General features: G+C 43.9%; 1 protein-coding gene across 1 annotated transcript in view; it reads left to right on the top strand.

Moving 5' to 3' along the window:
- LOC120844899 (4-coumarate--CoA ligase 1-like) overlaps positions 1-24,116 on the top strand; it is a 46,459-nt gene extending 22,343 nt beyond the window's left edge. Inside the window, exons 4-9 of the mRNA XM_040216900.1 lie at positions 4,168-4,370; positions 5,257-5,425; positions 9,501-9,773; positions 14,002-14,146; positions 15,139-15,399; positions 23,980-24,116. Coding sequence (XP_040072834.1) covers positions 4,168-4,370; positions 5,257-5,425; positions 9,501-9,773; positions 14,002-14,146; positions 15,139-15,399; positions 23,980-24,116 — 1,188 coding nt within the window. The remainder of the gene's footprint in view (positions 1-4,167; positions 4,371-5,256; positions 5,426-9,500; positions 9,774-14,001; positions 14,147-15,138; positions 15,400-23,979) is intronic.
- The last annotated feature ends 511 nt before the right edge of the window (positions 24,117-24,627 follow it).

A 24,627-nucleotide genomic window follows, 5' to 3' on the forward strand; every position in this document is an offset into this window, starting at 1 on the left:
TCCGTGAGTTGGAGCTGGGGTCCCGAGCAGGAAGCGGCCTATCGCCGCACCTCCCGAGCGCTCGCGGACACAGCTGAACTCAAGCTACCCGACTTGAACAAGCCCTTTCTGATCCAAACAGATGCCAGCAATCTTGGCTTGGGCGCGGTCCTGCTCCAACAGCACGAAGGTGTACTCCGACCGGTGGCCTTCGCCAGCCGCTCGTTGACGCCAGCTGAAAGGAACTACAGCACATGCGAACCAGAGTGCTTGGCCATCGTCTTTGCACTCCGGCGTTTCGACATTTATGTCGACGGGACCACTTTCGTGATCGAAACAGATCACCAAAGCCTAATATGGCTCTCCCGACTTCGCGAACCCGCTGGTCGCTTGGCAAGATGGGCTTTGATGCTGCAAAAATACGACTACGTCGTGCGGTACCGGAAAGGCAGCACAAACGTGGTGGCGGACGCATTCTCACGAGCCCCCGTAGACTGCACACAGATTTCCGCAAAGACCCAGGCCGAGCCGACGACACTCACAGTGCCAGGCGAAGCCGTGACTCAGTCCCAAAGGGAGGCGGCAGATCTGACCACCCCGGACGAGACGATCAACCACCTAGACGCAGTGAGCGCTGTGGGAATCGTGTTCAGCAAAGTAGAGCTTCTGAAAGCCCAGCAGAATGATCCGTTTTGTCGAAAGGTGATCGACGGACTCGTGGAAGAGTCGGACGCCGTGGAGGCGGGCGGTGCGACCGCCGGGCGCAACACTACTGGTATTGTAGTAGGCGCCGAGTGCCGGGACGTATCTGGTATTGGTGCGGGCACGGAGGATTCATATCTGCTGAGCAATGACGGGCTCTTGCTGAGGTACATACCCTCCGAGAACGACTCCGACGAGGCGTTCAAGGTAGTGGTACCCCGCAGTCTGAGAAACGCAATTTTGCGCTACTATCACGACTCGCACTTGGCCGGACACGCGAGCGGCTCCAAGACTTACTCAAAGTTATGTCGCATCGCCACCTGGCCGGGCATGAAACGGGACGTTTTCCGTTATGCCCGCACCTGCCACTCTTGCCAAAGCTTCAAACCGAGAGGCGGCAAACCGCCGGGCCTAATGCAACCGATTCCGAGCCAGCAATCATGGTCTCTGGCAGCCTGCGACGTGGTCGGCCCCCTACCGAGGAGCCCTAAAGGACACCAGTATTTGCTGGTTGTAACTGACCACTTCAGCAAATGGACGGAACTTTTTCCACTCCGTAAGCTGAGAGCCCGAGCGATCACGGAGAAGCTCATGGAGGTTTTCACCCGTTTTGGATTCCCCGAAGCTCTTTTGACTGATCGAGCGAGCTACTTCGTCGGGAAGGTATTCGTGGACGCGTGCAAGGCCCTTGGCATAAAGCACAGAACAACCACGCCGTACCACCCGCAGTCGAACATCACGGAGCGATGTAACAGAAACATCAAACCAATGCTGGCCGCCTTCGCGGAAAGGCACCGTGACTGGGACGCTTATATCCCCGAGATCGGGTTCGCACTTCGGACCACTCTCAACCGTTCGACGGGCTTCACCCCCGCTTTCCTCACATTCGGGAGAGAGCTTCCGAACCCCATGGACCGTGTCCTAGGGGCGAGCGCCGGGGTGGACAACGCGCAGCCGACGCAAACGGACCACGCGCGGCAGCTACAAACTCGGATGACGGAAGCCTTCTCGGAGGCGCGTCGCAATCTCGGGGTAGCGCGAGCGAAACAAAAAGCTCAGTACGACCGCTCGCATCGAGATCTCCGCTACAAAGTGGGCGATCTCGTCCTCAGACGCAACCATGTTCTGAGTGATGCCAGCAAAGGCTTCTCGGCCGCTTTGGCTCCGAAGTGGTGTGGCCCGTACCGAGTGCAGGAACTTCTCTCCCCACTCGTGTACAAGCTGACAAACTTGCAATCAAGAAAAGTCGGTGGGCCGGTACATGTGTGCGATCTGAAACCCTACCATGAGAGGGAAAACGGGGCCAACGAGCAAACTCAGCCCCCGCAGAAACATGCACACGCAGCGCGAGATAACGCCGACGATGAACAACAGGCGTCTCGCTACAATCTGCGTAGACGGAGGAACTATTATCCGAAGTTTTCGTAGAGGCAGCCCCATTAAGTGGCGAAATGTCACATTAAGGGTAGTGCAAAGCACAATACACCTGCTGCCTTCGCGAACGCGCCAGACACCATTGTTTACTGGCAAGCAGTGACCTAGATACGTCACCTCAGCGTTCGCTCCCGGATGAACCCGTATACGGGAATCCCCCAAACACGGCTTCCGAGGGAAAGGGTACGCGTAACTGCCATTGGTCAGTTATTGCCACCTACGCTCACGTGTGCCACATGTCAACGCAAGAGCGCGGTGCGAGCGTCGTCACAAGCGGTCGGAGACCAAGTGGTCATTCTACCGCAGTACGTTCCGCACCTACGAAGAGGACCTCCCGGCTTTGCTTCGCGCCGTTCGTGAGCTGCTGTCTCCTGGCTGCGGCAGTTCAGCGGCGTCTAGGGACCACGGCTGCGCGTGACTCGTCAGGCGGCACCGCTACTCCAGCCGGCCGCGAGCCAAACCAGCAGCCCGTCGTTTTCGTGTGCCGTCGGGATCGACATCCGGCCAGGGACTGCCGGCTCATCATCTTCGGGACCCCCGCCGCGGTCGGAAAGCTCGCCAACCAGGCATCAGCTGTCCCCGTTCGTCCCGTAACAAGTCCCAAGGGCCCCAGGGACCTGGCGCAGTTCGCCCAGCAGGTCTCGCAGGGCATGCACTACATCGGCGCCGAGGGATGATCCACCGGGACCTGGCCGTCCGGAACGTGCTCGTCGATGAACACGGCTGCTACAAGGTCGCCGACTTCGGCCTCTCCAGGAGCACTGGAACCCCGAGACGGACGTGTACCACCAGAAGCCCAAGGGCGCCCTCCCAGTGCGATGGATGGCTCCGGAGTGCGTGCAACTCCAGGTATTCCCCTTCAAGTTGAGGCTGTGCCTGGGCGTTCGGAATGCTGCTGTGGGACAATCGTCACTTTGGGCTCGACGCCCTACCCCGGCCTGGGCGCTCAGGAGGTGACTTGCTACGTGTGCGACCGTCACGGGATGACGCAGCCGACCGACTGCCGCTGGGAGCTGTGCCGCTGGTGAGGGCCCGCTGGACCGCTGGACTTCTTGGACCATGGACGTATGAACCGGGCTGTTGTGTCCCGTGTGTTGCAGCCGCTGGCGGCCTTTTTTCTTTTTTTATTATTTTAGTCTTGTTGTGTGTTTATGTTGGTCTACCCGTTAGCGGGTGACTATTGGCTAAGGAGGGGGGAGTGTGGGGATTGTGATCCCTCAACATTCTGTCGCGTCAGCGTTTTGGCGCGCCGTGGCGGCCGCGCTGGCGTAGCGAGAGGCGGCGCTGCTTACCACTGTGAGTGGCTTCCTCCTCTCCCCCCTTGGGGCGATTTCCATAACGGACCCCGCACAAAGGAGATCGACGTGTCGCTCCTTGATTGGCCACTTCGCCCCCGCCGTTATCTTAAAACCAGCGGACAGCAGTCTCGCTTCTCTCTTCTTCCTGGGATTCGGCGGCGGCGACAACGGGGAACCTTCCGGCGCACCGGTGAGCGTTTACCCCGTCCTTTGTACATTTGTGAACGACCGTTCGGCCGTGGGCGATCTCCACACCGACGGCGTTCACCAGCTTATAGCCGCTGTTGTTTTTGTTGTAATTTTGTTTCATTGTAAATAAACGGTTTATCACCGTTACCAACGTGACTGGTGTCTGTTTGCGCTCAACGAGCAGCATGCCACGGGAGTACGAACCCGCTTCGCGGTAGAGCGTCTCGCCGCGAACGTGGAACTCCCAAAGGCAGTGGCCCTAAGGAGAACCACAGTATAAACGCTAGTGCCCGAACTTTGATAACTCTCAGTGGTTTTTATTTGACACGCTACCAGTTACAGTCATAAAATAGGTTAAAAAGAACACTTTGGTACGCGTCTTGTTTTTTTTTCTCGCTAAACATTAAAAAAAAAAACTGTTAACCATCTTTTTTTTTTAAGCGAGAAACTCGCTATTTCCAACGCTTCACATCTCTATTGCAATCGGCCAAATGCATTTATCGTTTTGTTTCACCGTACAATAAGCACAGCGACTAATGGATAACTTTTTTTCTTTGATTCGCAGGCATTCTTCTGTGTGGGAAGTGCGCCTGGTTTTATCAATGTTCTCCAGTTTCAAGAACTTTCAGATACCTCATTCATGCCCCACCGAACTACTGACAACGGAGAAGAGGTTGTGGCAATTCTGTACACGTCAGGATCAACGGGTCTTCCGAAGGGCGTGGAAATATCGCACAAGGCGTACTGTACCGCGTTTCACACCTTCAGGTATGAGCACTGAATAGAGTGTTAAAAACTAACCAGTTTTTAGAAGACACAAAGTGTATTAAGTCATACCAGCAGCCTTTTTGTTTGCTTCACTATTTAAGTACGGAAGCAGGCGCATTCAGAATATATATTTTTTTCAAAGTCTAGTAAAAAAAGACCCAGGAGTATATTGTATGTTTTGCTTAAAGCAGCCTTAAGTTAAAAATATCTCTTTTGGCCTGATCGACCGGCAACTTATTTTATTCATATAGGTAGTGGTATATTGAAACTGATCACTTGCCTGAAATGCAAGGTGAATTATAGCAACTAAATTTCACCCTGCTTTAACGATTTAATAACGCTGTGCAGCCGTGGGGGAAGCCGTAACTTTAAATATTATCTCACGAGATCAATCGCATAACTCAAGCCTTCTAAAGCACGTCACATCTAAAGATTAAAGCATGTAAAACAAACATAGGTACCGTATTTTTATGTGCTGTTTGTTCGTTTCTTTGTTTATTTGAGTTTTGCACGTTTTATGAGCATATTTATTCTAAAGAAAATTTCGTTTCGCAAAGAAGGTGAAGAACACGACGGGGAATTGGTGCGCAGGACCATACAGCGAGGTTCCACGTACTGGACCTTCGTGCGTAATTTGTTTGTGTGCTCTATCATCTTGCTTTGTCCTGTACTGTGTTGTCCTCTCTGCTTCCGACCGGATTACTATATATTACTTTATACAACTGTATTATTTGAAATTAAAATATTACTTTGCATTAACATTATATTAGATTATACGAAGAGTTTAAAAATAACTTCCGGGTGGCAAAGAAACCTTTTCTTGATTTTTTAGGCGGCTGTATTTATCATTCTTGAGTTGATATACACGGATTTTTCTGAATTTCAGGTCTGCTGTCGCTTGCACTGAAGAGGACGTTTTCCTTTGCTGGAATCCTTTCACCCATGGGGCGGGTTTTGCGGTAGCCATGTTTTGCATGTTTCTAGGAGCAAAATTAGTCATAACCGATCCTTTGATTCCGTTCAAAGCTTTCCTGGAGGTTCTCAAGACCCATAAGGTAAGAAATATTATGTGAAAAAAAGAATGAAGACAATTTATTAGTATAAATTGTCTGTGACCGGCCGCATAAATTTTCCTCGAAGGAGCAGCCCGGCTCAATCGCATGATAAATTTGAGCGTAAAACTACATTTTCTATTAAATAACTGCTGAATTTTTATTATTGCCTCAATACACTAAGCTACTTGACGCTGTCAATTTTCTTTTTAAGGTAGTAAATCCTGAAAAACTGGCCGTAAGGGCAGTATCATCCGTGCTTTCTCGTTTTCGTTAATGTTTTTTTTTTAACGTAAAAGTTTTGTGTCTTTTGACACTGAGTATGTGTTTAAATGCGTGAACGCATCTATAAAAACGTATTTATGGTACAACCAAACTCGCGGTCCACGTGCTCTTTATTATTTATTTATGCAGTATTTACCATCAGACCAGGATTATACTATATAAAACAAATCTGCAAAAATATAATTATATCCACGAAATAAAGACCCCAATCTAAAAAAAAAAAAAAATGGGTATGAAAAGAATCAAATAAAAACACTTAGAAACCACTATAAAAATTGACTGTAGATATGACAGCTTAAGTGGACAGCAGGTCGACATCATAAAATTCTTGCATGCTCCGCACAAAAAAACGAACACGTTTATAAAGGTGGCTGACCTTGACAATGATGTAGTAACAGAATGACGGAACATTCAGACACAGACGCACGAGAGGAATGAATAAAGATGCCCGAAACCCATAAATAATAGAATAAAACTGTACTGCATTATAGTCAATATAATTATGCCATGATCCAAATGATATTCCCCAACAAGATTATTAAATTTTAAGAACTATTCCCATGCGAACTTGACACTAACTTCCATTCAGTGAAGAACAGTGACCGCCTGATAATCGAACTGTTCTCCGTAGTTAGTTCTTATTGATGGTGCCTTTCTGCCACGTTAGCTGGTGCAGTTGAGCTGCGGCCTGATTTCTTTATTAGATGAAACCACTTAAACAAAGACAACTGATGTCAGTCACCTTTTTTATTTAGTTCATTACGCCATTTCTTTGGAAACACCCGTAGCCTACCACGAAGGTTGCGTTGATAACACGTTGCTACGTTTATAGTAATGTCTACCTAAATTTAATACTGCTCACTCTCAAGCATGCGAATTGTCAAAAACACAGAAGTCGAAGATCGCCGTATATTTTCAGTCAATTCCGAACTCTCCCTCAAATTTGCAAATATCGGCATGCTCGTCGAACTCGCGGAATACCCAGATTAAAACGAGTACAACTCTTGCCCTCAACCATTTCGTATACTGAAACACTAACGCGTGCTACTCAACGAACTTACCAGAACTGTTCTCGGAAAAAAACAAGTGAGCGCCAGATATTAAGATACACTTTTATACATCCAAAAACTCTAGGTTAGTTTTTTTTTTTCTTTTTTCTTTTTTTAAACAGAAGTTTGGTATCTACGAGAGAGAAAGTTCAGCATTAATTTTTAGGTTCGTCGAACTAAAAATTGACGCTGACCTTTATCTCTCTCTCTCTTCATCTTAGCATATTTTTGTCGCACTTACTTTGTATTTAGGTTCAAAATGAAGATTATTAATATTAGTAATAAAACAAATTTTTGGTTCTCATCAAATTTTTTTTTACTTTAGCGAAACTAATCCCACACGCTCGTACTAATTTTACCATGGTGATTTAAATAAAAAAAAAGGTTCTCTGATATTATTTTTTTTCTATTTATCGTTTGTCTATCATTTCCCAATTTCCATTGACATTTATCTTGTATTTATAGTAATCAAGGTTCAAGCGAGAAATGTTTATATCACCATTTTTAGAAACGCATCTAGGAACAATATCACCCTTTTCTAAATGATATGGTTTTAATAGTTTATACATATTAATTTAATATAATGAATCTGTTTCAAATAAAACAAATTTATTTGACCTAAATTTGAAACAAAATCATATATTTTTTTTTTGTCCTTCTCATGAGTTTGCATCTACTACAACGCCAAAATAAGTAATAAGTCTTAATTTGTTTCTTATTATCACGTTTGTACACAACAGACTTCAAAAAATTGTTAACAAGGGCGGAACTGATTGAATACTCCGACTGTCATGCATTAGCCGGTCGGGTTTCTTTATCCGATTTACCGCCTGCTGAAACTACAATGCTTCCTTCTACCAACCAAAATAAAAATTACTAAGAAAAAAAAAATAAGCGAGAGTCAGGAAACTTCGTCCCTCATTTACTTTATTCGTACGTTACAGAGCTTCAAAGGGAACGCTCATTTCTAGGGTTGAACCTTGCTTGCCTCATATCTGTTGTTGCCAATTACATGAATTTAATTCGCTTTGGGAAACTAATTTAATGGTTACTTAAATTGTTTACGTTCCGAATTCCGAAATGTGAATAATCTTTGTGTCCATCCAACTTACAATCCATAAACAAATACTCTAATCCACTTGTTAAGCCACTGCAGATGAACGTAGCTCTATTTCAGTTCGGAATTATTAAACGGCAACTCCGCTTAATTTTTGCTCTTGACAAAAAAGAAACACCAATGCAGTCCTTGTCAGTATCGCTTAGAAAGTACATACGTCAAACATTACGATGTAGTTGCGTCTAAATGTTTCTTAAACGGTCGGGCAAACTTTGCAACTCGCGAAGTTGTCGAAATCGGCTGACTCGAGCGGGCGAATTCAGGCGCAACCAACAGCGCAGACAAGGCTACGGCATGGGCGTAGCCGACATTGAGCTTAACGTCATCACCATTGCCCCTTTTTGCTTGTTTTTACTTCTCCGGGTGAGCGTAGCGCATGACGTCAGCAACGGTTCCTCTCGGCGTTCAGCGGTGTCCCCATGATTGCCGTAACGCGCCTGCGCTGCGCGCTTCATGGGAGCCGTCCGGAAGCCCCGCCGTGGTCTCGCCGTTACCGCCGCTTCCCGCGTCACAACCGCCGCTGTCGTCTAACCGCTTGTGATTACTGTTTCTCAGAGTTTCGTCCACACTACGAAGACCACGCGCGCAGACTTATGCCGCAGTTGTGCAGACGTCGTCGAATGTCGTAGATACCAAAACGTTGTAAAGAGTGCTGTGCAGACGACACTTGCGCTTGGCAGACGCCCGCCCGAATCCCTCTCGTCGTTGCGTAGAGGATCACGTGACATCTTGTACCTCGTGATGGCCATGTTCTTAGCGGCCTGAGGGCAATGTTGCCGTACGGAGCCGAAGTTTCGCTTTCGGTTTCCGCTCGTATTCGAAGGGGCGGTGCAACGATTTTACGATTAAAAAAATTCGCATCTCGTCACTATTACGTTGTTTATCGTGTCCCGGAGGATAGACAAAACACCTCTTTCATTAAAAATGTCGCGATTCCGCTGCATATTCGCACAGCAAAATCGAGCCCTTCCCCCCCCCCCCCCCCCCCCCTAGAGTTCCAAGTGGCAGCCGAAGGAACTACGGCGAAAAGATTACATGACCTTGCTCGGCTCTAAACTGCAACATAACTCCCGCTCATGTGACCGGAGAGAAGGAGAGGAAGCGTCCTCCGAGATAGCAATCGGGAAGCTACACGGCAGTCAGATTGACGTCACTTAGAAGGGGGACCAGGTGTCACCCTGAAGGCTGGGAGTGAGTTGAGGGGTGCCCGAAATGCCAATCTTTATCTTTTTTTTTACGCAACAACTAGGACACGCAAGCGAAATCGGTGTTCTGTTCTCTACTTAAAAAGTGTCAGAGGGCAACTTCCAGAAATCTTTGACCGAAGTCCGGAAATCGTTGCACCCCGCCCTTAAAATTAGATGTAAAAATATGTTCAACCCATTTTCCGAGAAGCAAACAACGTAATGTCTTTTACTGGGGATTTTTAATGGGAAATCACTCATTATAAATAAATCTTCGGAATTGACCGGAGTGGCCCCTTAAGATAACAATATTTATTGCCAGGACTTCCGGCAAATAAATTCATATTTTTGGCACCGGAAAGTTGCATTCATTCTACACGCAGTATCTAAGAGGCACTTAAAATATGGCGTTAACTTTTTTTCCTCTTCTTTTTATCTCGCAGGTGTCTCTTTTTATTGGCATTGCGGGTTGGATGCAGTATATTGCCAAAGAAGTCAGAAGAAACAACGCTGGTGTGCCTCGTGTAAAAAAAATAATGATGGGTGGTTCAGTGATCCCGACATCGCTTGCACGGGAGATTTGTGAAATCTTCGACGTAGAATCGCTCCTCAATATCTACGCCATGACTGAAACGTTTGGCATAGTGTGCAGCTCACCTGTTGGACAAATTACCTCCGACAACAGTGGAGTTCCTCTTGCCGGTATAAAAATCAAGGTATGCCTGAAACTTATCGCATTGTACACGTTTTCTTTTAGAGCGCAGCTCTTAGGGGCCCGTTCCCGGCTTGAGCGGCGTCGCCGTCGGCGTAACCAAGGTCATCCCAAAGTCACGTGACCCCCAAGGTCACGTGACCCCTCCCAAGGTCACGTGACCCCTTTGAAGGTCATCTCAAGGTCACGTGACCCTTTGAAGGTCACGTGACCCTTCTGAGGTCACGTGACCCCGAGGTCACGTGGTTTCCTCCCCAAGGTCACGTGACCCCTCCCAAGGTCATCTCAAGGTCACGTGACCCCAAGGTGACCCCCACGTGACCCCCCGGTCACGTGACCTCGGGGTCACTTGACCCCCTGGGGTCACGTGACCTTGAGGGGACCCCCATGTGACACCCAAGGTCACGTGACCCCAGACTTGTACGTAACGCGTTACAAGTAATTGATTACTTGTAATCAATTACAGTTAAGTGTAATTTTGTAACGCTTCAATTACATTTGTCAAGCTGTAACGCTCGGAGTAATTCAATTACTTTTTTTCTGTAATCAATTACAAAATCAATTACACAATTACCAATTACATTTTTCATCCCACAATTTTTTTTTCTCACAAAAATCAGCATAGTCACTCAGCCATGGAGCAAAAAATGATTGACATTTTTTTAACATCTAAAAAAAGTAAAACTAGGATTAGTCGGCAAATCCTTTTTTTCTTTTACGCCACGCTCTTCTACAAGCGCGCCACCAGCCTTGGCTGGGGAGTTCCGGATCTCGTTGCAGATTGCTGATAAAGTCGACGGGAAGCGGGAACTCGCTATTGACTTTTTAGTGGGCTTTGTTCCTTAGGTCGACGCGTCATCTACACGACAAGGTCCGAATCTGAAAACAAAAAAAGGATGAGCATCGTACCGGCGTGCGGTCGTGTATCACTACTGCGTGATGCACGTTAAAGACCCCAGGATAGCGGTTGTACTGCACTGGCTAAATTGCTCATCTACAGCTGGGAGACTCGTCGCCCCTGTGAGGCAGACCAAGTTCTAGGCTGTATAAACACACACACAACCCAATTATTATTTAAACAAAAAAAGGAACAATAACCAAACAAAATTGTGTACGCAATATTTTACTGTGTATTTGTGTATTTCTGTCATCGCAATAAAAAGTAACGTGAAAGTAACTTGAAAAGTAATCAATTACTTTGCAGTAATTGTTCAATTACTTCTGGGAGGCAGTAATCATTAACGGTAATCGGTTACTTTTTTGACTGTAGTAATTGTAATTGTAATCAGTTACTCTTTTTCAGTAACGTGTACAAGTCTGCGTGACCCCCAGGTCACGCCTCCCCGAGGTCACGTGAGACCCCCCTCCCCGAAGTCCCGTGACACCCCCCCCCCCCCCCGAGGTCACGTGACCCCCCCCCCCGGAGCATATTAAAGAATGAGGGGAGGAGGAGAAGGAGGAGGGGTCTACCCTCCCCTCAAGTACCCTTCACTCCTCCTCAAGAGCTGCGCTCCAATTCGGCGTTACAGGGAGTTGTAAACGGCTTTCATTTTTGTTACGTTTAATATCTGCCATAACAGTGTAGTGCTCTGTATATTACTCATTGACGAAGATCAGCAAGCAAACGATTTACAAGCAGCAACGAATTATTTTCTGGATAAGAGGTGCGATAAAAAAATTCTGAGATTAATTTTGTAGCTTAAAAAAAGAAAGTTATCTGCGCGCAGCACTCAAAGGCAGGGATCTTTGTGTCTCATTCTGCCAAAGGGCCTCATTCTGTGAACATTTGGAGCTGTGCTACACGAGCATTTTGCGACCATGCGCCAGGATTTATTGCGATTTTACCATAGACTTCAAACCAGATCAAGAGAGAACACAATTCTGCTTGAAACTTGTGCGAATTCATATCAACTGTTTCTGTTCTACCTTTGAGGAGTTTGACGCAACATTGATATTTGCTCTCGCTTGGGTTTGCAGCCGATAGTGATAACGCCATTGCGCCCGTGCACGTGGTCAGAAGAACATGTATGGCGCAGCTCCAAACGATCACATTACCCTTCATCATGAGACACAAAGATTTTTGCCTTTAAATTGCCGGCTTCTAACTCCGATTCCCACAAACCCTGTCTCCGGATGAATATGACACAGAAATACTTCGCTCTCGGCAAAAGGGTTTATTCACTCACTTATTGCCTGGGGGTTTCGGGATGGGGGAACGGACATCAGTGAGGCCGGGGGGAAGTCTGCTGCCGCTGCAGCTGCTCCAGGTCCCAGCGGTAGTAGTCCACCGCGTCATGGGGACGTCGTCATGCAAGGTCGCCGTCCGGTCCGTTCGTCGAGTCGGCCAGTCAACGTCTAGTAACCGCCTACCACGAGAGATCACAGAGCGTTTCCAACTGTTTGACCGGGGTCATGTGGTTTGTGTGCCGCGTTTTGCAACAGGATCTGCGAGGAGCTGACGAAAGCGTTGATCGTCTGCGAGTGTCTCTGCCTTTCCGCCTGCTTTGCTTCTCGCCACGCAACAAGGCAGCGTTTGCGCACTTGCGATCAATTGGCGCGAGAGGTGTGAGCAAATAAATTGCAAACACACTTCATTGTTTCAAATGGACTCTCTCTTCAATCGAGGCTCTCTATAGAACAGACCGACACACTGACGCAGCGGTCGATCTGAGTCAAAGGTTTTGCAGTATTTGGATAGTCCAATCTATGGTCCCTGTAAAAGAAATGGTCACGTAAAGCAATATTATAATTATTTTTGAAGTTTATGGAAAAAAGGATAATGCTGAAAATCGGCAAATATATAGGCGAATTGCGAGCGTTTCAGGACTGCCCGATAGAGTTCGCCGGCTAGCTGCAGAAATATCGTCATGCTTTAAACACCCCGCGTAAGGCTTTGGTGTCTGAAACACCAGGGACAGGTTTTTAAAAATTTGATGCTGTACAGCAGCAGATCTTTGATGTTTTCGTTCACTTCGTTTACCAAGCTTTTCAAGAGCAGATACAATTTTTGTTTCTCAGTTCACAATGAGTGCTATCTAACCATGTTTTAAGCATTCGAACCTGCTTTTGAATCATCATTTCGCCCATTGCATTTATTAGTTTATTCATTTTGCAAAATGTTCGGTGACTTTTACGGCTTTGCATGATTAAAGATTTGTTGTTGAAAAAAATGCTGTCAAGGACCGGACCGGACTTCGGAAGTTTGATGGGCCATTCTATTGACTTAAATGGGAGAATTACCAAGCACACACCGAAGACATGAACAATGTCACAGAGCGACGTCAAGTTTCACTAATCCACATAGGGGGAACACTCATGCGCGACTAGGAAGTAATCATTTTTGCGGGACCAATTCGTGAACGGTACTTGCTTGCTGAATGCTGCATATATTAGGGGCGAAGCCCCTTAGGGTCTAGCCATGTCGGTCCGTCCGTCCGTCCCATTTGTCTTCCTAAAAAAAGAAGAAACTTTCGTGCAGTCGACAGGACTCGAACCTGTGCGGGGAGACCCTAATGGATTTCTAGTCCATCGCCTGAACCATTCGGCCACGACCGCGGGCCGAGTAGGGGGCTCTGAGATGTGGTAGTAACTCAAGAGCTGGGGATTCTTGGATGAAACGTTGCATGCAGCCGCTCAACGTCTATACAAAAGGGCGCGCTGAAGTCGAATGCGTACATAATTGCGTTGAACTTTGCATGCATCGGCTTAACGTTTATAGACGAGAGTGCGCTGCGGTCAATTGGATGTATCCGCTAAAAGAACCACTGGCTCTGCATTTCACCGACCATAAAGCTGTAATAATAAAGTCGAAACGCAACTCGGAACTCAGCACTACCTATGAGCAATAAAAAAAAAAATCAACAACATCAGCACTACCTATAAACAAAATCAGTATCATCAGCGCCACCAGAGCTTCGCCCCAATCAACATCATCCACCACGTGGAGATGCGGTCATTTTTTTAATCTTGTTTCCTCTTGTGCGAAGTAGTGCTTGGTCATTGGGTTGCCTTGAAATTCATTAGTACTATTCCTATTATTTGCAACTTTCACGCCGTGAAAATACCCTTTATTCAACTAGCTGGGTGAACTAGCTGGGTGAAAATCGGACAATTCATTAACACAGGTTGTTACAACCTTTTGACTATTTTCGGAAACGGCGGCGCGGCTGTTTCCTGTAACAAATTCTATTCTACAATAATAAGGGAATTGATGGCCTAATATTATGTTCCAGGTTATAGACATAACCAGCGGAGAATCTCTCGGCCCGTTTTGTAATGGCGAGATTCTGGTTCACACCCGAGGGGTCATGAAGGGCTACTTTGGGCGTCCCGAAGCTACTGCTGAAGCCTTGAGCAACGACGGATGGTTGCGTACAGGTATGACGTGCTTGCTTTTTTTCTTTTTCAGTCAAAATTACAATAATATAGGATTCTCGGTCAGACCCGAATATTTCTTTTGCTGGTAAATAGTCATGGATCTGGAGTGTTATTATGCACTTCCTGTTGTTCACTAACCCATAGTGCGTCCGGTCAGACCTCTATATATCGCTATAAATCCGTATTGTAAAACATTTGGACATGAAATGGGCCGAAGATTAATCATATAACCAGTTTCAAAACTCGGCGGTTCGGTGTTCAGCCAACAATGTTGACAAAGATATCCCGGACTTCATTAATACATAAAGTTTTCCCATGACGTCACAATTCAGTACAATCCTACTTGGTTTGCCATCGCTGTGCGCTAGATGTGCGCATGGACGGGTGCTGGAGCGCATTTCTAGACACTCATCTACGATTCTTGAGCAATGGAACGGGGCATTCTCCTCTTTCTGTGTTGTTATGCATATGAACGATAAACATTTTGCATTTTCTCACGTTATGCGCTCAATGGAGCGAACCTTCGTTACAAAGCAAATCCTGATTTAGGCAAGTTCTCGTTTTCGGCTTGTGTTCGAGCACCTCACGAGGCAGCTAACCCTACACAACACCTGGCGCAAATCGCCGCCTTGACAACCCCGATGATGGTTGAGGGGTGACTACTCTGGTGAGGCATCGATTCAAGCTCCGCAGGGCGTTAAACCAATCAATTACGACTGTTTTTATAGGCTTCTTATATTAAAGGAATGGTTTGATGAGTGCGTTTAGTGAAATTTCAGTTCAAATACAATTTGAATCGAACAATGCCAAACAGTGGGCTAAAATTAAAGTTCAAGTTAAGTTTAAGTTAAATATTGAATACGAAAATTCCTATTTGCAAAGCACAAAACTAAACAAAAAGCGCGTACAAAATCCACTTGCGTGCCTTTCTTATTGTGAGCCCACTGAACAAAGAGCGATAAATACTGACAAGATTGCATTTTGTTTTTCAGGAGATTTAGGCTACTACGACGCTGAAGGTCGGATCCACGTTATTGAGAGATTGAAACAGATGATAAAATGCATGGATAATGTCGTTACCCCTGCTGAGCTGGAAGAAATTTTAACCACCCACGAGGCTGTCGCAGACGCCGTAGTTGTGGGAGTTCCCAGCTCGACCTATGGCGAGGCTCCGACAGCCTGCGTCGTTGTCAAGGACGGCTTCGAGGAAAACCTCGAGAGTCTGGCGACAGAACTGAAGGAGCTCATTGCTGGTATATGTCATGTTCCTGATATTCCAACTTTGCTTTTGGTGTGATATGTGCGTGTCTAACTTGCACAATGAAAAGCTTAACTTTTAAAGATAACGCACAAATTCGGTTTTCGGAAAAGCGCCCTATGAGCTCTAATCATTAATGCAAAATGATAACTAGAAACCTCTAGGGTGCCTTTCCCTCTGCCACTTTACCATCGCTCCCCCTCCTTCACTCTCCCCCCCCCCCCCTTTAGCGAAAACTAATACGTTTAAAATATACCCCATTATAATTTCAGTGTACTTGAAGTACACTTCATAATTGTAAATACAGAAAACGTAGACCGAAAATACACACTTCTTTTTTTTCTTTACTTCCTACTAAAATATATTTCTAAAAATATTTTACAATACCTTTATTTAAACTACATTTGATGTTTTCTTCATGCGTTCTTAAATATGTAAATACTAAATTAGTAGGCACAAAAAACCTTTCACATAGATTTCTTAAAATATTTATTTATTTCATGCAAAATATACTCCAACCCTAATAAAAATGCCGCGATCAAATATTTGTGCCCAATACTCTTAAAATACATGGAAATCGTAAATACTGTTGTGTTTTACTCTAAGTATCTTTTGACTGCAATACTAGGGTAGTTGGACTTAAACTGCAAAATTATTGAAAAGCTCGTTTATTAGAACTTCACTTCAAGCAGATATGGAGTGCACTGAATTGCCCAAAGACAACATTTGATTAGTTTGTCAATTGAGTTCTGCAGCATCGCACTGATAAATCAAACCAGTTTATGTTATTGTCTCCTTTTTTCTATCAAGAACAGAGCTGATGCGTTTCTTGCACACCAATCACAAACGGTGTTCGGGAACTACAACCACAACACTTGCTGATGCTGGAAAGCTTCAGCAAGTGCTGTGAGCAGACATGTTTGGCGTGGTTGTGTTAGCACAATGTTAGTTCACTGAATGTGTATACTCACCATTGTTCGCGTGATGTGAGTGACTAATATCACCATATTAAATAGTCAACTGGTAATGAAAAGAAAAATAAGTATTTTAAAGTGAAGAGACTGCCTTGACTCGCTTAGTCCTGAGTGGTGCTATACAGAGAAGCAATAACATTTCATCTAGGAGTCGTTTTTTGTGGGTACTGTTTTAGCGACTGCGCCGAATTATTATTAGTTCTACCAATGCTCTTCTAAAAGAGATATCGTCCACGAACTTCAGAACACTGTTTTCGTTTTGAAAGACTCCCGAGGAGAAGATCGAGTACTTGGAACCTTAATAAGTGCAGAGCTGGTCACCGGCCAAACGATTGCCTTTAAGATGTAGGCTATATAGGGCTCTAGAGCAGTCAAAGGGACTCTGATTCAGGTGTTCAGTGCGTTTATGGTGTTTTTGTTTTGCCTTCAAATACATTTACAAACAAAATTCAAAATATAAAAAAAAAAATGTGGTTGGTTTTTAATACGCAAGTGGCATCTTGAGGGGGAAGGAATTATATTTTTGGTATATATAAATATTTTCTGACTAATATTTACAATATATTTTGAATACCTTACGCATGTATTTCGAATGCGGACAAAATAATACAGAATGAATACAAAATGAATATTCATATTCAATACATTTCAACTTCGTTTCAAGTACGGCCTCTTTTTGCTCAGAGCCCGCCTCCACTCACCTATATTTTCCTAACTCTCCTTTTCCTTTCCACCCCTCCCTCTCTCTCCCCATCCCTCTCCAGTAGGCACAGGATGTTACAAAAATCACTCCATACCAAGAATAAAATATTTGAAGGAAAAAAAAAAACGCACTTTTAGAAAATACCGGTAGTCATACCGAGGCCACCTTTATCGTGTGAATTAGTACATTATTTTAATTGGTTTGTGCAGTCATTGTTTGCAAGAAGCTACGTGAAGCTTTCTGGACATGAGAAAAGTAACTGCATGATTTTTATTATGGATAAAAATATTTAATGACGAGTGAGGTAAGATTCACAAGTGGCTGTCGTAATAATATTGCGAACGAAGAGGGAAGGGAGTGGTTATTTCATTTCTTGCTTTGAATCTAGGGGAAGGGAAAAAGAAAGGGACCTGACAAAAAATTTTGCCGCTACTGGCCAAATTTTTCGCCAGCTCTCTTTCTTTTCCCCTTCTCTTAACATTAATTCAATAAATTCAATAATTGATTATTGAATTTATTGAATTAATGTTAGGGGAAGGGGAAAAGAAAGAGAGCTGGCAAAGAATTTGGCCAGAAGCGGCGAAATATTTCGTCACTTCTGGCTAATATATATATATATATATATATATATATATATATATATATATATATATATAAGAAGAAACGAACCCTTAGTGAAAACAGCAACAACGGACGATTTAACCTTCGACGTTTCGGCCGTTGTTGCTGTTTTCACTGAGGGTTTCTTTTCTTCTTTGATACCCACGCCTTCGCCCCCCCGCCACCATGCCCGTTATATATATATATATATATATATATATATATATATATATATATATATATATATATATATATATATATATATATATATATATATATAAGCCGCTTAAATGCAACTTTCATGGCTTTTTTTAAACAAATATGTAAAGCTAAAAGAAAACCTGTATACATATATATAATACACAGCGCATATTAGTTAATCGTTTTTGTTTGACAAAGCTATTTTGTTTATCAGATGATTTCGATGTATTAAATAAGAATTGGAAGGTATAAATAACAATTTTCAAAAAGCTAAAATGTCAACAAGAACATAAACATGAACGCACAAAGTATAAAAAGGAACAAACACAAGCAGTGGTGTGTTGGTTCCTTTCTATGTTCGCTGTGTTCGTGTTTATGTTCTAACCAGTGTGTCGAACCGGAACCGAACCGAAAGCCGGAACCGAACCGTTAGTTTTAGCCCAACCGGAACTGAACCGAACCGAAATCGTCGCCGCCATTTTGTAACTGAACCGGAACCGAACCGGAAAAAATATAACGGTAACCGGTTTAAAACGGTTCAAGGTAATTTTTTGGTTATTATCACAAAATGAATATATAGGAATAAAAAATTGGCAGCTGTATGACTGTCTATTAATAAAATCGTCATACACAGAATTTAAATGTATGATAAATTGTGGGTTTTCGTGGCGCTTTTGTGTTGGCTCTATGATTAACCATGCGTCACTTTGTCTCGTGACGTCATGGTGTCAAGACATGTGGTCAAGTAATGTCACGTGACCCCGTGACGTCACGTGACCCCGTGACGTCACTTGACTCACTGCGTCAAATCGATTTAATTTAAGGAATTCACAAGATGTATTAACCTTGTTGACAGCGTGACGTAACATGACATCGCGATTTTGCACCCAGAGTCACGTGAAACCGTGACGTACGCGGTTTTCATAACCCCGAGTCGAGTGCTCGGGTTCATGGCAATTAGCATTGTCAGACATTCGGGTAGCTACTCGCGTTCAATTAAATATGATAATAGCCCAACTCTAACAATATCTGAAGCAAATCAGCCCAAGCTTTTGCTGTCCAAACCCTAGCGCGCGACTATGATGAACACTGGCGGTATATAATTAGCGTCAGATCACGTGGCCACTTGTTCGCATTGCGAGTTGAGGAGGGGATCGACAACAGTCTCTTTTCTGTATTTTTTCTGCATCTGCCATGACGCGGAGGGGAAATCTAATGAGTGTCTTCAGTAGCTATAATCATCAGGGATTACGTCTTAACACTGGTTACTGAAACTACAAAAAAAAAAAATGCTGCACGACCAATTTTACATTATTGAGGCACCCAAACATTTTTTAGTTGTTGCTGAACTGCACCCGAAAGATGTCCCCAAGAATGAAAGTATTAAATGCGACTTATTAGTAGGACGTTTCATAAAACTACACGTGTGTACAGAAAAGATACCTGAAAAAAAAAATATATCCTATAGTTCGTTTCAGCTTCGGTCCGAGCGCGGCCGATGTTGAGAGCCGAAGGGCCAATCAAACAGCGAAAGGGGCACAACGTCCATGGCGTGCTTTCTGCAGTTGATAGGACCAGCCGGTATTCGCAGTTTCTCCGTGCGTGCTCGTCCGCCGGCTAGTTGTATAAAGCGAAGAGAGCACACCATGACGCTTCGCTTTTTGTACTGTATGATTGACCCTTTGGCTCATAACATCGGCCGCGCTCGGACGTCAGCTGAAGCGAAGTACAGTGGTCTTAGAGGGGGACAGCCGAACGTTGCCATCCGCTCTAAGTCTCACACGAACGTCGTTCTCAAGTTATTGCCCAAGTTTTGATCAGCTTTTCATTTTGCTTAGAGGAACCATAAAAAGATTCCTATACATTCAATAGATGCTACTTAGAATGACTCCCTAACGTTAATAACTGAATTAACTTGCCTTAGTTCTTCTTTCTAGGGAAGGGCTGTCGCCAAACAAATTCGAGAAATATGAGCATCGTTCATCCCCTCGTCTCGGAGCCAGATGCGGCCACGTGGCTTGGTGCCCATCCTATGCCGCCAACGTTAATCATACCCCCGCGCTGGGGTTGCAAAGGAAGAAAACACGTGCTGGGAGTTCGAGGCTCTTTTTAGAGTTCGACTATTCTCATCACCGCAGTGATTGGAGACGAGCCACTACCCAATTGTCTGCCAAGACATTGATTGTTACGAGCCGATGTACGGTGCTCACGCAGTTATCGTGTCCAATCCATGAGCAGCGGGCGACTGTCGTCAGGCGGGCGGTTTTGATCCCAGAATCGTCATCAATCTTTCCGAAGGCAAGACTAAAAGAAATGTGTCATCTTATCCTCGCAATTTCACCGCGACAAAGAAGCTTCTGTATCAGTGGCAGTCTGTGCGAGTATACTTTGTCCAATATGGGACCAGTACGCTTCTGAAAAGTTTTGAACATTTCAACTTGATATCGTTTTATGACCCCTTTGAACTTCAGGTTCTAAAAAAAAAAACAATGGAGGGTTACTGCTAACAAGTGACAAATATGATTTTCTAATTAATACACCCAAACGGAGGAGGCAGTTCCTCAGAAATACCAAATATTCTTTGGAGGAGCAACGAAGAAAGAAAAAGAACTGTGTGTGTTTGTGTGTGTATGTGTGTGCGTGTGTGTGTGTGTGGGGGGGGGGGGGGGGGGGGTTCATTTTAAAAACGTTCTGTGATGAAAAGGTTCTCCTTCCCCGTATTTTCGGCGCAGACTAAAAAGCGTGGCCCCGGAAACTCCTTTGTATGCAAAAACGCTCTTGCCAAAAAGCACATTTTTGTCGCGTCAGACGCTCGCGCTGTTTCTCACGACGATGCACCAAAAATAATATTACGTGCCTTTCAAGTACTTGGCTTTTACTGAGCTTGAACCTCCTGCAGCGTGCATTTTGCACCTTTGAATTTGATTTTCTCAACAAGAAGAAATCACAATGACCACCAGCATATAGTGTGATGACGTCATGTGCATACCATGTTTAGCAGTTCAGCTTTCTGGTAAAATGCAATGTTCGCAACACTAGCAATAGATATCCTAATTGTAAAGTTGTGATGTATTTATAGAAGTCTCGCGGTGATAAACGGTAGCCTAGAGAAATATTAGAGCGCATGACTATTGAAGCATGATGTTGTAAAGTAAGGGCCCGAAACAAGCGCAGGTAAAACCGAATATAACATTAGCCTCTTGAGGCAGTATTTCACGAAGTTTCGAGCTCATGCAAGCTGATTAAATGTTATTTATATTAAGATTTTAAGAATCTTTGTCTGTTCTTCGCGCTATTTATGTAAAATTAGGAATTTCATTGCACACAGATTTATGCATGTCCGTTTGTAGTAAGGCGTTCTGTAAGGAATTATTTAGAAAAATACCATTAATTATCTCTTTTTTAACGTTTCGGGTATTTGCCTTCAGATCTGTCATGTGAACACGGAGTCCTTTTTGGCGTACCCTGGAGCCTGACGTTTCACACTGCCAATCAGCGAACAAAAGACACGTTTACGCAGTCTTAACAGCTCGCGTAGTTTCGAGTATCGTTCTTCCGAATCGGTCTCAAGCGGTTATAGAGTAAAGTTTATTGATTATAAAAATATATTTCATTACTAACTGAATATTTCACAACATAAATAAAGGGCCGACCACCCTAAAGCAATGCCCCCCCCCCCCCCCCCCCTCCAAATTATCTTATATGTGTTCTGACAATCGTTTCCGGCGTTTTTATCCTCGACAGGCACATTATAAGTGATCTCGGACAGCCATATACATATTTATGATTTTGAAGCTAATTTAAATACCTATCTGTTCTTCACACATATAACTTCTCAAAAATATAGAAGTCTGTTATTGCCTATTTTATGTGGTGAACATTACTTTTATGTAGCTGTGGGCTTGACAAAAACAAAGTAAACAGGAACGCTCGGCGAAACTACGACGATTACGCAGGCGAACCGTCAGAAAGTGTCCAATTAAGTAGCTATCATGTGGAGTAGAACATGAAATACTACATCGTTTTACCTAACAAAAAAAGAATCTTAGAGAACGTTTAAGCTTTGTTTTTAAAAGTGGAACGCGCCTCGCTCGCATCGCCTTCTCATTTGCCGTGCAAGCGTGCCTCGCGTGGCCCAGTCAGGAGCGTGTCTGACTCGCAACCAAGGTGTCGTGGGGTCGTGAATTCGAATCCCACGTAAAATTCTTAAGTATATATATATTGTGAAACGTCTTTAGTAAACCGTATTTCGTGATATATATGGCCACGCGGTGCTCATTTGATGATTTTGTGTGCTGTAATTAATTCCTTGGTTCAAAGACACAATATCACTATTTAACTTTCAATACTGGGACGCGAAGTTGTACCAATCACGGGTATTTTATGTGACCTACCACACTTCGCGACAAAATATTAGACCGTGTAAATAGTTCAGCTTGAACTTTAGACTTTTACTTAAACACGAAGAAAGGATAGGAAATGAAACTATATAGTTCTAAATTTCAAGCTGATCTATTCGCAAGTATACTTGTAAATGGATGAGCTTGAAATTTAGAATTATTTTGTCATTTCCTGTTCTTTCTTCGTGTTTAAGTAAATTTTTCAAGCTGATCTTTTTATACGGTCTAAAATGTCGCGAGGTGTGGTAGGTCGCATAAATATATGTACCAACGAGCTCAACTCTTTACTGTTGTACTTAAACATTTGGATTCAGGTAAAATATATGTGACTGATCAACAAAGAGATGTCTTGAGTCGTATGCACGACGTTATGTACGTTAATGGAGATTTTCTTCTACTCTTGCGTCGAAATTAGATAACTTGAATCTCATATCTTTGGTACCTGAAAACAAAAGTTAATTGCACGGACGACAGAAGAATTTATATAGTTAATCGTTTCACGGCGTAAATAATGTCTATGGCAATAACAACGCGAAAAATATGTTCTCTATTTAGCGGTTCAAACCGGTTCGAACCGGTTCGAACCGGTTTGAACCGTTATTTTTTGCTCCCCGGAACTGAACCGGAACCGAACCGAAAGCCGCGAACCCGAACCGGAACCGAACCGATAAAAATTTCGGTTCGACACTCTGGTTCTAACTGACATTTATACCTAACATGTACCAACTAGCTCAACTTGTGACTAAATTTAAAAACGGTTCTAACAAAAGAAAATTACTCTGACCAACTGGTTAAAATTTCCCGACGTTCTGCTCGGTCGCGTGTTTACGGGCGACTTATTTGGCTGGGTGTTCGTCCTTCTCTTTTGTCTCCTTGTCGCTGCCGTTAAAATCGCCTTCTCTTTGTGACTCCTCAAGTCCGTGAATATAGCTGCTTGCGAGGGTACCGATCAACCGGTTCAGGTTGTTCTTGGTATGCTGGATATGCCAGGACGCTAAATAGAGCCGTTTGTTTCCAGTTTCTTTCGGTGTCTAGGACGGAACTGCTGTCGAAGTTGATGACGTGGTAGTTCTTTTCTGCATGTTCCGCTACAGCGTTCGGCGAAGTTCTTGGTTTCTCCCACATATGAGGCGTTGCAGTCGGCGTAAGGAATGCGGTAAACAAGGGCTTGGGCTTTTTCTCTTTTTAAGACGATTTTAACGGCAGCGACAAGCAGAAGAAGAGAAAGACGAACAACCAGCCAAATAAGTAGCCCGTGAACAAGCGACCGAGCAGGCCGCGAAACGTCTGGAAATTTAAATCAGTTGGTTAGAGTACTTCTAGTTTCTTTTCTTAATACTCACCTAACCAGGAAGATTTTGCCAAAATGTTTACTTTTTAAAAAGATTCTGGATGCCATATTAGAGCGCCTATTACCTAGCGGTGCACTTGGCTATATTACATTAACTTCTATTTGAAACTTACAATGAAGAGAAACACTAGTTCACTTACTCCATACAATGTACAACGCTCTAAAAAAGCAAATGTGCTTTGTATGTACCATACTTTTTCTTTAATTCCCAAAAATTACATGAACATGAAGCGTGAAGGTCTTTCTGCTTTTTAATCTGCAAAAAATATGGTTACATGATTGGAGTGTTGAGCTTGCGGAAAATTAAAAAAACATATTATGCGTCTTTTTTGTTTCCATTGCAAAGGTCAAGCAGCAGTCTTCAAGCAGCTGTATGGAGGTGTTTTCTTTATGAAATCTCTTCCCAAGTCCGAGAACGGCAAAATCCTGAGACAAGACCTGAAAACAAAGGTTGCCCATGAAATTGAAAAGTTGAAAAAATAGTTGAGCTTCTCAGACTCCACAAGTTACGCGAAAACCAGCATATAACCTGAGGTAAAAGTGTTTCTGTATTTCACTTGTAATAAACAAGAATAAAGAAAAATGCTCGAGTCAATTCTTATGTTCGTGAGTCGGTTTCAATCAATGACTAGATATGATAAAACAAAGTTTCATTTATGGCAGTATAAAACTTTTTGCCTTTGATGAAATGTAGTATAGTGTTGGGATGATCCGGTCGGCCGCAGACACAAAATGAAGGCAAGACTGTAAGAACACACAAAAGATTTATGGAGTCCGGGCCATCACGTGAAGATTGGCGAAGATAGTCGCGCTCGACAAATTTGCCTTCCACTTCCATTTTCCACTTCCATTTTCTAAATGTTTAAAAGCACCAACACGCTGCAATACTATACAAGTTAAAAAAAAAACATTTCTCAAATCTCAAGAGAGAAAAAAAAACATTACAAAAATATTACTATTTTATTTTTGGCTAATCATTTAACTATTGTAACAT

Source organism: Ixodes scapularis, unplaced genomic scaffold, assembly GCF_016920785.2.
Source record: "Ixodes scapularis isolate PalLabHiFi unplaced genomic scaffold, ASM1692078v2 ptg000225l_1___fragment_3__unscaffolded, whole genome shotgun sequence".
NCBI classification, from domain to species: domain Eukaryota; kingdom Metazoa; phylum Arthropoda; class Arachnida; order Ixodida; family Ixodidae; genus Ixodes; species Ixodes scapularis.